Genomic DNA, 16,766 nt, shown 5'->3' with positions numbered 1-16,766 from the left:
CTCATCGTTAACCTCCACGTGACCTTTAACCAAGGGCCTGTGAGAGGTGAATGGCTTAGAGGTGGGCTGGAATTCTTGGGATTTCTCTTTGCCCCTTTCCCTCCCCAGCCTGACACTCAAAGAGCAGGAAGGAGGGGAAAGGGGAGGGAGGAGAAGGGAGAGATGGAGAGAAAGAGAATATTGGTATTGGGAGCTTGAACTCGGGTTTTCACTAGCCCTTGTCTTTTTCTGCTCAAGGCTGGCACTCTACTACTTGAGCCATACCTCTACTTTTCAATTCTGCTGGTTAGTTTGGGTTAAAATCCGAATTTCTGCCTAGGCTGACTTGGAACCAGAATCCTTAGATCTCAGCCTGCTGAGGAGCTAGTGTTACAGGCAGAAGCCACTGGCACTGGCCAGTGTGTTTTTAATTGAGTGTAACACACCTATTGGGCACCAAATTTTTGTGTGTGTTGTGTCCCCATCATCTCTCCATCCCTCACCCTACCCCCCCCCCCCCTTTAAGTCAAGATGTTTACCTGGGCAGAAGTGACAATGGGAACAGGTAGGGAGAATGTGTCTTGCTACATAAGGGCCCGGCTTGGGCCTGTCCTGTCCCCTAGGGGAGCTTAGTGGTCTGGCAATGTCTTTTCAAACAAGTTCTCAAACAAGTCCTATTCTGAGGCAGGCCTTGTGTCCTGTGGAAGCTTGAAGCTCAGGAATGCATGGAGTTTCCAGGTGGAGCTACTTGTGCTTTTGTCTTTGGGGCTGTGATTTCAATGCGAATCAGTGTCCGGGCAGTGATGGAGCCTGTGGGATCCTGGCAGGAGAGCCAGGCACCATTGCTTAGCCCTATAACTAGCTACTCAGGAGACTGAGATCTGAGGATTGTAGTATAAAACCAGCTTGGTTGAAAAAGTCCCTGAGACACTTAGGTTCAGTGAACCACCTAAAGGCTGAAAGGAGAGGTGTGGCTCAAATGTGTCTTGGGTGAAAAAGCCAAATGAGAATGTAGAGGGCCTGAGTACCAGCCCCTGGAGAATGACCTTGTGACCTGGGCAGTTTCTCTGGGGGATGCTAGCTTCTAAAAGTCAGATGGTGTGGCATTGACTCCATTCCTGAGAAGACCCAGGGGCCTTGCTGTTAGTGTTGGTAAAGGGATTTTCCCAAGCCGGGTGCTGGTGGCTCACACTTGTAATCCTAGCTAGTTACTCAGGAGGCTGAGATCTGAGGATCGCAGTTCAGAGCCAGTCCAGCAGGAAAGTCTGTGAAAGTCTTTTCCAATTAACCATCAGAAAACCGGAAGTGACGCCACAGGCTCAAAATGATAGAGCACTAGCCTTGAGCAAGAGTGTTTAGGGATAGCACCCAGGCCCTGAGTTCAAGCCTCAAGTCCCATGACTGACCAAAATAAAGGGGGGGGGGTAATGGGGGGAATTTTCTCAAGAGGATACACACCATCTGTTCGAACTCTCAGGAATCCCAGGCCCTCACCCCAGGCTCCGTGAGATCAGAAGTGTCCATCATGACCCCCATAGGGAGGGTGGAGGCTGTGAATCAGTGATGTCTTTTGGATGGAGAGCTATATTCAGTTCAGCAATTACCTGGAGCACTCGGTCACCTGGCAAGATAGATTGGAAGCAGCTGAGTAAGGGGGTGGAAGCACCCAGTTAGGAAGCTGCAGGGCTGAGGCCCAAACCCAGGAGCTAGGTACCAGACCCTTAGTTCCGTTAGAGGAAAAATCCTAGCCCTAGACTGTCTAGCCAGTGAGATCATTAACCTGGGAGACTCATTTGGACCTAGTCTCCTGAGTAGCTAGGATCACAGGTGTGAGCCACTGGTGTCCAGCCTGGCTATTTTGGGGGGGGTGAGGGAGGGGAGGGGAAAAGGGGTACTGGGCTTGGGGCTTGAACTCAAGGTCTAGGCACTGCACTGTCCCTGAACTCTTTGTTCAAGGCTTGCGCTCTACCACTTGAGCCACACTCACAGCAAGCCTTTTTAGTGACTAATTAGAGATAAAAGAGTATGGACTTTCCTGCCTGAGCTGGCTTTGAACCATGATCCTCAGATCTCAGGCTCCTGGGTAGCTAGGATTACAGGTGTGAGCCACCGGTGCCAGGTCGCTTATGCTTTTAAAATGGCTCGGAAAAATTCCATGGAATTCAGGTTTTAGTGTCAGAAGTCAAGTTCCAGCCACGTGTCTGTCCACTTCCCCATTGCCCTGGCTCTCAGGATGAAGCAGCTCAAAGTTGAGTAGTTGCGACAGTGGTAGGACTCACAAGGCTAAATATAACTTATATATTCTCTGGTCCTTGATAAGAAAAATGATGTATCTTTAACTTACAAGAAATACTAGAGACAGGCTGGGAAGGTGGCTCAGTGGTAGAGTGCTTGCCTTGCATGCATGAGGTCTTGGGTTCGATTCCCCAGCACCACATAAGCAAAAAGAAAAAAAGCCGGAAGTGGCGCTGTGGCTCAAGTGGTAGAGCGCTAACCTTGAGCTGAAGAGCTGAGGGACCGCGCCCAGGCTCAGAGTTCAAGCCCCACGACCGGACCCCAAAAAAACCCAAAACAAAACAGAAATACTAGAGACTTGAATGGAATAGAATACAAAGGTAACTTAAACCCTTCCTCTAATGGAAAAACTTTAAAAAACTACTTGGAGTTGGAGGTGTGGCTCTTGTTGGAAGAGGGCAAGCTGATGAGCAAAACTGTCAGGTACCAAGTTCTAGTTCTGAAAAAATAAAAATGCGGTGGTCCCTAACATTACTGACTTCTTGGTGTTGAAACTTGAACCTGGGGATCCACCTTATATCCAGAAGCCTATCTGCCTGCACTTGGGCAGCCTGGGAAGTTGGGACTGCCTTAAGTAGGGTCCTTTTTGGATTAGCCTGGATGGTTTGGCCAGGGTGTAACAGGAGTTAGCAGCTATGAAGAAGGGCAAGGGGGAACATCGTGCCTTTCTGTCTCCCTCTGGATGCTTTGTAGCACTGTCTGTGGACATTGGCTGAGAAACAGCACTCAGTGCTGACTCTGCATGTCTCCATGCGAGAATGGCTGAAAAACCAGACGCCCTGAGCACTGGGGAGCATCAGGGTATCAAATGCTAAACCTAGCCCGGGTCTCACACCTGTAATCCTGGCTACTCAGGAGGCTGAGATCTGAAGACTTTTTCTGAGCAGCAAAGTCTGTGAGACTCTGATTAACCACCAAAAAGCCATAAATGGCTCAAGTGGTTGAGCACCAGCCTTGAGCAAAAAAGCTAATGGAGAACAGCACAAGTAATGATCCCTTCCACCACCACCCCCCCCCAAAAAAGACCAAGGGTTATTTTGTTTATTTTTCAAGATTTTTCCATGAGCCTTTATTTCCCCTTAGTTTGCCCCCAGCAGTTAATTTTTTTTGTGTGCCAGTGATACATAGTCCCAAGTGGTTTTCTTTTTCTTCTTTTTTTTGTTATTTTCTTTTACTTGTATTGTTACTTTTTCATAAACAAAAGTCCCCTTCACTTCTAAGCCTCTGTGATCACATGAGATTAAAAAAAAAAGAAAAAAGAAAATCCAAAATAAAACACAGAATATCCAGTCAGCATCTGGCAAGTGGAAAACCAGAGAGAGAGAGAGAAGAAAAAACAACAACAAAAAAACAGGCCAAATTGGTTACAATTTCATCTTCCTGCTCCCCAAGCCATGTGGTAAAAGTAAAAAAAAAATCCTGCAAGATGGAGTGGAATTCTCCTTAGCTGCAGGGGCCTAGGCTAACGATTCTCTCTGCATCCCAGTATGTCTGTATTGGGCCAGGTGGGGTCAGCTATTGCCAGATGTGGGTTCTGGATGAGGAGGAGCGGAAAAGCCCTGGGCCTCTGGGCATATATGTCTCCCACCTTCTGGACAAGCCTGTCCACCAGGAGACAACACATTTCCCCTCCAAACAGAGGCACAGACCAGGAAAAAGTTCCAGAAGGCAGAAAACAGGTTGTCAAGGCAGCAGCTCAGAGTAGAAGAAAAAAAAAATATGCCAAAGTATTTTTTGTTTTGTTTTTGCCGGTCGTGGGGCCTGAACTCTGGGCCTGGGCACTGTCCTTCAGCTCTTCAGCTCAAGGTGAGCACTCTACCACAGCGCGACTTCTGGCTTTTTCTGCTTATGTGGTGCTCAGGAATCGAACCCAGGGCCTCATGCGTGCAAGGCAAGTACTCTACCACCGAGCCACCTTCCCAGCCCTATGCCAAAGTATTTTGATTCTAATCGCAGCTAGTCAGAAGGCTTGAGATCTGAGTGAGGATCATGATTCAAAGCCAGTCCAGGCGTGAAAATCCATTAGATTCTTTTTGCTAATCACCCCAAAGCTGGAAGTAGAACTGTGGCTCAAGTGGTTAAGTGTCAGCATTGGGTGAAAAAGCTAAGAGACAATGCCCAGGCCCTGAGTTCAAGTCTCAATACTGTCACAAAAAATAAAGGAAAAGAAAAGAAAGAATTTACCTTCCCACCTCCCTGTGCTGCACACAGGGCAGAACAAATCTATTCATCACGTAAAATGCTCTCACTTTTGTGTGTATATGTGTGTGTGTGCCAGTACTAGGATTTGAACTCAAGGCCTTGTACTCTGGCTTGGCTTTTTCACTCAAGGCTGGTGCTTTATTATGTGAGCTATACCTCCACGACTTTCCTGATGAGAGTGGCTTTGAACCTTGATCCCTGGATGTCAGCCTCCTGAGTAGATAGGATTACCGGTCTGGCTTCTTACACCTGTTTTTAAAAACCAGTCCAGAGCTGGGAATGTGACTTAGTAGTAGAGTGCTTGCCTAGCATGCATGAAGCCCTGGATTCAATGCTGTGGCTCAAGTGGTAGAGCACTAGCCTTAAGTAGAAGAAGCTCAGGGACAGTGCCCAGGCCCTCAGTTCAGTCCCCAGGATTGGCCAAAAGAGAGAGAGAGAGAGCCAGGTGCTGGTGGCTCACACCTATAATCCTAGCTGCTCAGGAGGCTGAGATCTGAGGATCATGATTCAAAGTCAGCCCAGGCAGGCAAGTCCATGAGACTTATCTCCAATAAACCACTAGAAAACCGGAAGTGGTGCAGGGGCTCAAGTGGTAGGTAGAATGCTTGCCTTGAACTGAAGAGCGCAGGGATGGTGCCCAAGCCCAGAGTTCAAGCCTCATGACTGACATAGAGAGAGAAAGAGAAGAAGAGAGCGAAGGGGACCACAAAAAAGGGAATGAGGCTATTTCTCCTGCATCCCCACTGCACTTTTTTTTTTTTTTTTTTTTTTTTTGCGGGTTAGGGGCTTGAACTCTGGGCCTGGGAGCTGTCCCTCAGCTCTTCAGCTCAAGGTTAACACTCTACCACTTGAGCCACAGTGCCATTTCCAGTTTTTCTGGTGGTTCATTGGAGATAAGAGTTTCAGGGTCTTTCCTGCCTGGACTGGCTTTGAACCATAATCCTCAGATCTCAGCCTCCTGAGTAGCTAGGATTACAGGCGTGAGCCACCAGCGCCTGGCTTAGTGCACTGGTTTTGTGGGGGAGAGGGAGACTGTGGTCAGAACCCCAGTGTCCAGAGAAGATTGTCTACCCAACCCAGGATGCAATCTGATTGGATATGGAACATTTTAATCTAAAATAGTAACTTCCTAATGGAAATGTGATGATGACCAGACAGTTAGAAAGCCTTTGTGGAGTGTTGGTGGTATACTGTTTGGAGGTGCCTCATTTTGTCTTTGTGTTTTGGTTTTGATATCTAGTGATTAAACTAGAGCCTAAGCATTGTTTTTTAACCTTTTCAGGTCAAGGCCAGCAAGTGGTGGTAGTGACTTGGAAATAAGAGTCTCAATCTTAGCCAAATGCCCGTGGCTCATGCTTGTAATCCTAGCTACTCAGGAGGCTGAGATCTGAGGATTGCAGTTCAAAGCCAGCCCAGGCAGGAAAGTCTGTGAGACCCTTATCTCCAATTAATTACCAGAAAACTGGAAGTGGTGCTGTGGCTCAAGTAGAACACTTGCCTTGTGCTGAAGAGCTGGGGGACAGCACCCAGGCCCAGAGTTTAAGCCCCATGACAAAAAAAAAAAAAAAAAAAAAAAAGCTCAGGGACAGTGCCCAGGCCCTAAGTTCAAGCCCTAGCACTGGCAAACAAAAACACAACAATCCAGACATAGAAAGCTACGGTCAGAACTGGTTGGGATGTTGGAGATGGAGGGGAAGAGGGAGAGAAAAAAAAATGGTTCATTTGGTCATATTCATCTACTTGAGCCCTTGAGCCCTTAATGAGAGGGGTGTAGAGTAGAAAGGGTGAAGATGGTTGTGCTTGTGAAAAGTTTCCCAGCTCCAGTGGGAGGAGGAAGCAGGGAAGGAAGGAAGGAAGCAAGCAAGCAAGAACAACTTCAAGAATTTTAATGGTTGTAATTAAGTACAGCAACTATGAATTGTTTAGGAGCTTAATTTAACCTTACCCGACAAGGCTCCAAGTTGCTACTTGCTCCGGTCCCTTGAGCTTAGGTTATTTTTGAGGTGAGCCATTGAAAATTTTCCAGGTGCCAGGATGGTCACAGTCAACTATCTTCCAGAAGAGTTTTAGGGTGGTTAACGTAGTTATGTGGGGGTGATCCTGGATGGGATTACAAGGTGTGACACCCATAGGCGGTGAGGGGCAAGCAGCTCTTTGTGTGTGTGTACACACGCACACAGCCACCAGATGCATGAGCCACACCCCCAACTAAGTTCTCTCTCTTCTACCAACAGATCTGTCCGATTCCACATTGTCTTACACTGAAACGGAGGTCACCAACTCCCTCATCACTGCTCCGGGTGAATTCTCAGGTTGGCTTTTTTTTTTTTTCTTTCTCCTTACTTGTTGCTGTTGGGTTGATTGTATTACAGGACTGGGACACTTGATGGAGGTCTTTTCGATCTCTCTGCTCTCCTCCCTTCTTGCACATTTCTGATTCTTCTTTCTTCCCACCCCACTGGCTGGGAAGGTTGCCAGCATGTGGATCGCCATTGTTCCTGGGGTGACGAGCCATCTGTGCAGTTGGTTGTAGTAGCACATTTGTAATCCTAGTACTTGAGAGCCAGAGGCAGGAAGATCCCAAAGCTCAAGGTCAGCCTGAGTAAGAGTCTCACGTTCCTGCCTGGGCTGGCTTTGAGCTACAATTCTCCGATCTCAGCCTCCTGATTAGAGCTGTGAGCCGCCAGCACCCAGGGAGAGTGTGGCTATTTCAGAGATGGGAAGGATGGAGGGAGCCAAGGCAGACATGTGGGTGCTGGGCACCATGCAGGTCCAGGTCCCTGGTGCCCACTCCTTCTCAGCTTTGGAGGATGCTCCCTTCCCTTCTGTGCCCATTGGCCCTATTTGGATGTAATCTTTTCTCTCAAACACAGGCCAGATGAACACAAGATGCTGTGAACACCACCATCCTTTGTTCTATCTTTGTACCTTCAGAGGTATAGAAGTGCCACAGAGGATTTTGAAGCGAGGGGTTTAGAAAGATGTTCTAAAATGGATGATTCGCCTAACCTCACAATAGGTTTAGATGGGTTTTATTAGTGGCTGTCTGGACAGGACAGGTGTCTCTCCTGAAATTCTCTTCCTATTGTTAATGGTAGAAATTGTGTGTGTGTGTGTGTGTGTGAGAGAGAGGGGGGGGGAAGGGAGAGGAAGGGAGAGGGAGAGGGAGAAGGAGGAGGAGAGAAAGATTGTAGGCAATCTTACCTATTTCAGTTGTCCTAGAAGGGTCCTGGTTTGCCTCCAGCTGGAAGGAGTAGGTGCCAGAGCACCTGTAGGAGGCTCCTCCCCAATCTGGTTGGTAGGAAAGCGCCCCCTGGAGGTCAGGAGGCCTGTAGATTATCCACTGGACACAGAGCAGGTGTGGCTTCTCTGTGGGCCTAGGGGGCCTGTTTTGGGATTTGTGTTCACCTATCTCAGAAAAGGGTCTTTGGTGTTGGCCAGTAAAGAGAAGGTCACTGTTTTTGATTGTGTGGCTTTCATTAAAAAAATTTTTTTCCAGTGTCTTGGGATGCTAAAAGATTTTGGGGAAACATTTTGGGTTTGTCATGGCATGACCACTGACTGTGTGCGCACAGACGCGTGTCCTAGTACCAAGGCTTGAACTCAGGGCCTTGTGCTTTTCCTCACCTTTTTCAATTACGGCTAGTGCTTTATTACTTGAGTCACATTTCCAGTACATTGTTGGTTAATTGGGGTAAGAGTCTTGAGTTTGTCTGCCTGGGCTGGCTCTCAATCTCGATTCTCCGATCCCAGCTCCTCAAGTTGCTGGGATTTCAGGTTTGAGCCCCTGGTACCCTGCTTTGCCTGACGTCTTGATGGACTGTGGTCTGAGTTCCAGGTGGCCTTACTGGGAGAGCGAAGTGGTCCCCTCTGTAGCCATCCAGGTCTCTTCTAGGTAAGGCATTTGTCCTGTCCTTGGAGCTGCGTGGCTGTCACACCAGAAGGCAGAGAATAGAAGATGGGCCTTGGGGGTGACAGTTGGTGGTGGGTGGCAAACAGGATTCATGTTGCCAAGGTAGAGTGAAGATTGACTAGGAAGGTGAAGTCAGAAAAATGAGGGGCAGAGGTGGGTCTAGCCAGTACATTTGATGTTCAAAGGCAAATGATACTGATGATGGTGCTGATGGTGGGTGACATTTATGGAAACAGACACATGCCTGACATCTTAATAAGTGCCAGCTGCCCTCCTGCTCACTGACTCCCTGCTGTTGACACTGGGAGACAGGTGTGATCCTTCTGATGAGGAAACCTAGGTTTATGATTGAACTCGCTACACTGTCATTCTCAGATTGTGAATGGCAGCTTGGATTGTGAGCCTGGGTGGTCCAGCCTTCCTTAGCATGGGTTTCTGTCCCCTCTTTTAAGCCAGACCCCGGTGTTGAACTGCGGGCCAAGCATAGTGGCCAAAAGGAACCAGGGGAACTGGGAACTGGTGGCTTAGGCCTGTAATTCTAGCTACTCAGAAGGCTGAGTTCTGAGGACTGCAGCTCAAAGCCAGCCCAGGGAAGGAAAGGCCATGAGTGTCTTATAGCCAATCAACCACCAAAAGACCTGAAGTGGAGCTGTGGCTCAACGTGGTAGAGCACTAGCCGTGAGCATAAAAGCTCAGGGATCGAGCCCAGGACCTGAGTTTCAGGACTAGAACCCTTTCCCTAAAAAAGATTCATTGGGCCCAGCAGGCTCCTCTCAGATGTGCAATGAAAACACAGGCTAAGCTGCCTGATAGGGAGTTAGAGTTGGCCCTTCCAGTGGCCTTGGTTGTATGTGAGGATGTCTCAGTTCCCCAGTACACTGGCTTCCTTGGAGTGTCATCAGTGAGGCCACACCCCTCTGTTTCCAGAGGGAAATTCAAGGAAGAAGGGGGCAGCCACAGGACCACTGGACAGTGGGCACTAAGGTAGACCTGGTGTCCGTCCCCCAGCCAGGCACGACAAGGTATGGGTGCTCCTGTCCATGTTCATATTTCTACCACTTGAGCCATCCCCTTCACTTCTGGCTTTTTGGTAGTTAACTGGAGATAAGAGTCTCATAGACTTCACTTCCCTGGTTGGTTTTCGACTCTGACCCTCAGGCTTCAGCCTCCTGAGTAGCTAGGATTTCAGATGTGAGCCACCAGGGCCTGGCTTCCTGTGCTGTTCTTGCCAGCATCTGAACCTTGGGAAGAGGACGAGAGAGCTGAGCTTTCCTGTAACATCTTAACTACTCTTTTCCATTATTCCCTAAAGCATACTGGGACAAAGACTTGCCAGAAGGGACTGGTGTCCTGTATTTCTGATAGAGAGTCTCAAGGAAAGCTTTATAAGAAAAGGCAATTAGAGCTAGATGCCTGTGGCTCACACCTATAATCCTAACTACTCAGGAAGCCTAAGACTTAAGGATCATAGTTTAAAGTCCACATGATTCTTATTTCTAATTAACCAGCAAAAAACCAGAAATGGAGCTGTGGCTCAAGTGGTAAAATGCCAGCCTTGAGTGAAAAAGCTAAGAGATGGTGCTTAGGCCTTGAGCTAAAGTCTCAGTTCCAGTATCAAAAGAAAGGTGATTTTGAGTTGGGTTTTGTAGGATGTCTAGGAATGCACTAGAGATTGGCAGAAAAAGGAGGCTGCTGTAGCACCGTGTTCGAAAAGCTGTGACTAGAAAGCAAATAGGTGAGAGGTGGCAGGTCAAGGAAAGGTAGAGCCAGAATATTTGTCCCTCTGTTTGAGGGAATGGCTAGAGCAGAGGACTTGTGGCCACTGAGACCAGGGAATCCTGGGATAGAGTTGGTCCTGAAGGAGTTTGTCTGGCATTCAGCCATCCCTCCGCAGGGGGTCATTGTTGGAATAAATGAATGGATTTTTGTCTGGAACAGAGAGATCCAAAGAGAGTACATACAGATAAAGACAGAAAAATCACACGTAATATTTGATCATCACAGCCAATGCACAGCTGTGTGCCAGGCACGTTCTTGGACAATAACACCTATTCATGGAATTGCAGAAACTTTCTCTTATTGTGAGTGTGTGCTTGAACTTTTTTTTATCGTGAGTACTAAGGCTTGAACTCAGGGCCTAGGAGCTGTCTCTTAGCTTTTTCGCTTAAGGCTGGTGCTCTACCACTTGAGCTACAGCTCCATTTCCAGCTTTTTGCTGGTTAATTAGAGATAAGAGTCTCAGGGATTTTCCTGCCTGGCTGGCTTCAAACCTCACATTTCAGTCTCCTGAGTAGTTGGGATCACAGATGTGAGCTGTGCCGGAGTCCAGTTTGCAGGTATTTCCATTAGACAGATTAGAGGAAGAAGTAACTGGAACTCAAGAGAGGTTAAGTCACTTGCCCAGGGATTGGGAGCCAGGTATTGCTGGTATTGCTGTGTTCCCCTGGGTCTGAGTAACCATCTCTGCCCACTGGAAGGTGCCGGACACTAATACAAGCGAAACTTCTGGGCTACTGTTCCCAGGCATCCTGGATTTAGGGTCTCAGGGTAGCCCTGCCACGGGCTGGTACTGGTGACGTGAATCACACCATGGAGCTGGTGTAATAACAGTGAGGGGTGACAGGACGACTTTTTTTTTTTTGGTGGTAGTTAATTAGAGATAAACAGTCTCATGGTCTCCCCTGCCTGGGCTGGCTTTGAACCCTGATCCTCAGAGCTCAGCCTCCTGAACAGCTAGGATTATATGTGTGAGCCCCTGGCACCCAGCCTGGCTGTCTGGTTCTGAGTTGGGTAGATGGCTGATCCTCAGGATGACCGAGGACTCCAGGGAAGGACCTGGAGCAGACTGGCTACCAGTGGGTTTTCTGAGGACCAAAAGTTCCAGAAAATGTACTCGGTTCCTTCCTTCCAGCGTAATCACAACCATCTGTGCCTGCGGCCTGCTCTCCTCTGTCCCCCTGGCCCGCTCTGCCCAGGCATGGGTCACAATCGGGAGCAGGGCTTGAAGCTCCCTTGTTGGGGTACAGTGGCTGTTGGCAGGGGTTCCTTCTTTGATGCAGGAAATATATCCTGCAGGTACTTGGTCAGATGTTTTTATATTAAACATTTTCCCCTGTGGCCTTTGGCTGCTGAGAGGCGCTGAGAAGCGTGGCTTTTCCAGTCACCCTTTGTGGAAAGAATGCCTGATATTCGTGGGCTGTGTCCCCCCGAATCAGGCCTCTTCACCCCGCCAGTGAGGGCGAGGCCTGGCACTGGCACCTCTGCCAGGGGGCTGTTCACTCTCCCCCTCACCTCACGCTAGAAGTTTTTAGTGTGGAAAAACAAGTCTCATGCTTGGAGCAGACATCAAAGCTACCAGGTCCAGACGGCAAGGTGAATCATGGCGAGACTCTGGATGACCTTTCGAGTGGTGGGGAAGAAAGGGTGGTGTGGGGTGGGACTTGCAGGGGGGAGGTGGAGGGAGGGGAGCTAGAGATGGGGCTGGGGGAATTTACTCCCAAGAGGATTGGCGCCTTGCCTGTGTGACATGGAGAAGCCATTCCTGTCTGTGCCAAGGCTAGGCAATGGGCCCTTGTCACACCTGAAATTCGTGTGTGTGTGGGGGGGGTGGCTGGGGGCACCAGAATGGGGGGGGTGTCTTTACCTGCCCAGGAAGGTAGTTATAACTTGTCAAGGGGGGTGGTGGTGTCTGAATGGTCACAGCTGTCCTAGGCTGGTTCCTTTGGCAGAAAAGGGGGTACCAAGTAGCCATCTCTGGTTGGCGATGGCCATTATTAGGACATGTGGGCCTAGGAAGTCCCCAGTTTCTTCCCCTGTCTATCATTTCTGTGGGACTGAGGGGGAAATGCCCTCAGTTCAAGTATTGGGGTACAGCCCTGCCATGAGTCACAGGGAAGCTCTGAGCCTTTAGCTCCAGGATCCCCCCTGGGTTGGTAGAAAAGAGAGGAATTTCCAGAAGGAGTGGGGTTGGGGGTATAGCAAGGCCTCAGGCTTCTCCAGCTAGCACCAGCCAGGGCCCTTGTGTGTATGGGAGATGCCGGCAATTACGGTTGTGATTTTCAGAAGCGTTCTTGGTGTTTTGAAATAGGGTCTTGCTATGTAACCCAGGCTGATTTGGAACTCCTGCTCCTCCTGCCCCAGCCTCTCTAGCGCTGAGATTCCAGGCATGGCACCACTACACCCAACACAAAATAAACATTCTCACATAGCTAGCGACAACCCACATAGAGAAACTGCACGACTCAAAATGGCCTCTTGTGTTCCCTTCCTAAACTCTGTGTTGACTTCTTACATCATAGACAACTTTCCCGAATTTTCTCTGCCAGCAGAAGGTGTATACTGTAGGCTCTTGGAAAGCTAGCTTCTTCAACTCAGCATTTTTTTTTTCTCTCTTTGTGCTGGTATTGCAGCCTGAACTCAATGCCTAGGCGCTGTCTCATAGATTTTTCACTCAAGTCTGTTGCCAGAGGTAGACTCTGGCCTTTTTATGCTTAATTGGAGATAAGAGTCTTACAGACTCATGTTCAGGCTGTCTTTGAATCATGATCCTCAGGTCTCAGCCTCTTGAGTAGCTAGGATTACAGGCATGAGCTACTGGCAACCAACATTTAGTTTTCCTTCCTTCCTTCCTTCCTTCTTCCTTCCTTCTTCCTTCCTTCCTTCCTTCCTTCCTTCCTTCCTTCCTTCCTTCCTTCCTTCCTTCCTTCCTCTTTCTTCTCTTTCTTTTAATGTGATATTTGTTTTTTTTTTTGGGGGGGGGTGGTCCGGTCGTGGGGCTTGAACTCTGGGCCTGGGTGCTGTCCCTCAGCTCTTCAGCTCAAGGCTAGCGCTCTACCACTTGAGCCACAGCACCACTTCTGGCTTTTTTCTTTTTGCTTATGTGGTGCTGAGGAATCGAACCCAGGGCCTCATGCATGCAAGGCAAACACTCTACCACTGAGCCACTTTCCCAGCTCTTAATGTGATATTTGTAAAGACAAATTGAATCTAGCTTATTTTACTTACTATGATGATTTCAATTCCATTCATTTTTCTGCAAATGACATTCTGTTCTTTCTTATGGTTAAATAATATTCTAGTGTGTGTGTTGTGTACATATATGTGTATTATACATGCAGTTACTTATATATAATATAAATAAGTGTGCACCCATTGCTGGACATCTAGGCTGATTTCATGGTTTTGTGGACAAAGCCCTCCTGGGCACATACTTGAGAGTAGAATCACTGGCTCTTTGTTACAAGCACAGTCACCTTTATTAGATATGACATCTAATAAAGGTGATTTTTCCTCCAGCATTTTAGTCAGAAGCAGCTCCAGGGGTCATATTGGTTCAATTAGTTCAGTACCTGAAGAGCAGTATCCTTGGGCTCTCTCCTCTTTGTCCAGGATTGAAGCCCATGTGAAGTGGTACCCAGCCTGCCACTCAAGATAAAAGTAGGTCTTCCCTGAACATCACCATGTGGCAGGATTTACACACACCACACACACACACACACACACACACACACACACACACACACACACACATTTAGGTGTGGGTCCTAGGGCTTGAACTCAGGGCCTGTCCTTGGGCTGTTTTGCTCAAGGCTGCTGCTCTAGCATTGGAGCTATAGCTCCACTTTGAGCTTTTTTTCTGGTGCTTAATTGGAGATACTCGTCTCATGGACTTTTCTGCCTGGGGTGGCTTTGAACCGTGATCCTCAGATCTCAGCCTCCTGAGTAGCTAGGATTACAAGGCTTGAGCCGCCAGTGCCTGGCTCTGAAGCAGAATTTTTATTTTTATTTTGGACAGTCCACTCTGGGAAGAGAGAGAGAGAGAGAGAGAGAGAGAGGAGCGAAGAGTGAAAGGAAGCTAACACTGGAAAAGAAGTGTGTTTCCAATAAACTAGGCCTTTCACCAGTAGCCAAAACACTGCATTCCTGTACTTGGATCAGCGGCCGCGCGTTTGCGTCTCTGGGCCGTAAATCTTGCTGGGAGTTGGGACAGGCTTGTCCGCAGGACACACAGACAGGCAGTGTCCTCCAGCTGTGGCCAGATCCTTGGGTCTTGAGGCGACATCATCACCCTGTCTCCGGGGGATGGGGAAGGGGGTGCTGGCTGAGGTCCAGGCTGAGGGGTTCTTTACAGGCTACAGGGGTCCCAGGCCAGTGAGAAGCCGTATATGTGTCTCTGTAAGAGGTCCTATGCCAGTTCACCCTCCCTTTCTTGGGTGCTTTGATGGGTTGGAGGTGTTTATAGGCTTGATTCATGACTGAGTTACCAGGGTTTTCCACGGAAATAACTTATTAAAGGGGCCGTGCACACAGCGACCGTCAGGTCTGTGGCGTTGGTATGTATCAAAGGGGACACTATGGCAGTCACTGCCTTGTGGCGAGCTCCTGATGAGGACTAGGCGGCCCCCAGAGGTGGGCACGGGACAGTGGGGGGCTAGGGTGACACGCCCCAGACACACTAAAATTCAGGGTCATAGAAAATAGTGGGCAGAGTTAAGACCCAAGATCCCAGGCCGACCCTGTGCCAGCCCTGCTGCCAGCCATGGGGCCATTATGGGTGCCTGGGGTCTGCTGTCATCCTGTACTGCTTCTTGGCATGACACTCTTCCCTGGAAGGAAATACCAAGGACGAGGACTGCCCACGGCTTTGTGCCAGGACTGGCTGGATAGAAGGATAGGTTGAGGACAGGGGAGAGGTCTTTTAGTCTCCCTTAGGAGCTCCTCCCCTTTCATTGAAGTCCATGTGGTCAGTGAGGTTTCCTAGGAGCCTGCCTTTTCCAGGAAGCCCTCCCGGATTCCACAGCTGCTCTCTTGTGAACTTTCCATGGCTTTCCTCTCCGTCCAGCTCCCTTGAATTGCATTGGCTTTGCAATGATTGAGTATTTGGGCCAGACCTGGATCTGCTTGTGTCCCTTAAGTCTGTAACTTTGGAAATCTGTGGCCTGCTTTGTATCAGGGGATGTGGCTCGTAGGCCATCCCTGATCTTTTGTGGTCATAATGGCAGTAGTGGCCTAAGTGATATGTATGACAAGGGCTGAAATTTGAACCTGAACCATGTGGTCAACGCTGTACTGGGTGTCCCCTCCCCCCCTTTTTTTGTGTGTGTGCTGGTGTGCTGGGATTTAAATTCAGGGCATCTTGCTTTCACTTGCCTTTTTTGCTCAAGGCTGGTAGTGTTCTACCATTTGAGCCACAATTCCACTTCTGGCTTTTGGGTAACTTGCCCAGGCTAGCTTCAAATCTGGATCCTCAGATCTCAGCCTCCTGAATAGCTGGGATTACAGGTGCAAACCACGGGTATCTGGCTGCACATTTTTCTTTAATTCAGTATACTGCGCTGAGACTCAACCCTGTTCTACACATGGATATTTGGCTTAAAATTAGTCCATGGGCTGGGAAGGTGGCTCAGTGGTAGAGCGCTTGCCTTGCATGCATGAGGCCCTGGGTTCGATTCCTCAACACCACATAAGAAAAAAGCCGGAAGTGGCGCTGTGGCTCAAGTGATAGAGTGCTAGCCTTGAGTTGAAGAGCTGAGGGACAGTGCTCAGGCCCAGAGTACAGGCCCCACAACCGGACTCAAAAAAAAAAAAAAAAAAAAAAAAAGACTAGTCCTTTACCATTTGAGCTACAGCTCCATTTTCAGCTTCTTGGTTGTTAATTGGAGATTAGAGTCTCACAGACATTTCTGCTCAGGCTGACTTCAAACCACGATCCTCAGATCTCAACCTCTCGAGTAGCCAGGATTACAAGGTGTAAGCCACTGGCTCCTGGCTATAAATCTAATTTTTAAATTGCTTGTATAAGTACCCAATAGTATTAAAGATATGTGACTTTGATAAAAAACGGCCAGGCTATTTATTTATTTATTTATTTATTTATTTATTTATTTATTTATTTATTTATTTATTGGCGGTCGTGGGGCTTGAACTCTGGGTCTGAGCGCTGTCCTCAGCTCTTCAACTCAAGGCTAGCGCTCTACTACTTGAGCTACAGCACCACTTCCAGTTTTCTAGTGGTTTATTGGAGATAGAGTCTCACGGACTTCCCACCAGGGCTGGCTTTGAACTGCGATCCTCAGATCTCAGCCTCCTGAGTAGGTAGGATTACAGGCGTGGGCCACCGGTGCCCGGCTGCCAGGCTATTTTCTAGAGTGGTTGTATCATGTAATCCTAGCAGTGCTATGGGAGTTCTAGTTTCTCCCATGTTCTCTCCAGTACTTGTGGTCAGTTTATTTTTCTTCGAATTATCCCAGTTCATTGTGGCTTTGATTCAAAATTTTCCAGTGATGTTGAGCCTGCCTTTTTTTTTTTGGGGTCCGGTCATGGGGCCTGAAGTCAGGGCCTGGGTGCTGTCCCTCAGCTCTTCAGCTCAAGGCTAGCA

The 16,766-nt window shown here is 48.5% G+C and overlaps 1 protein-coding gene across 1 annotated transcript in view; it reads left to right on the top strand.

Annotated features, from left to right (window-relative positions):
- The window catches only part of Smad6 (SMAD family member 6), a 77,858-nt gene that overhangs the window by 11,469 nt on the left and 49,623 nt on the right, over positions 1-16,766 (top strand). Inside the window, exon 4 of the mRNA XM_069995076.1 lies at positions 6,711-6,788. Within this exon, the coding sequence (XP_069851177.1) occupies positions 6,711-6,788 (78 nt within the window). The remainder of the gene's footprint in view (positions 1-6,710; positions 6,789-16,766) is intronic.

Source organism: Dipodomys merriami, unplaced genomic scaffold (genome assembly GCF_024711535.1).
Source record: "Dipodomys merriami isolate MVZ:Mamm:240054 unplaced genomic scaffold, mDipMer1.0.p SCAF_48, whole genome shotgun sequence".
Taxonomy (NCBI): domain Eukaryota; kingdom Metazoa; phylum Chordata; class Mammalia; order Rodentia; family Heteromyidae; genus Dipodomys; species Dipodomys merriami.
Note: the sequence above shows the minus strand (reverse complement) of the source record. Positions and strands in the feature narration are given on the sequence as shown.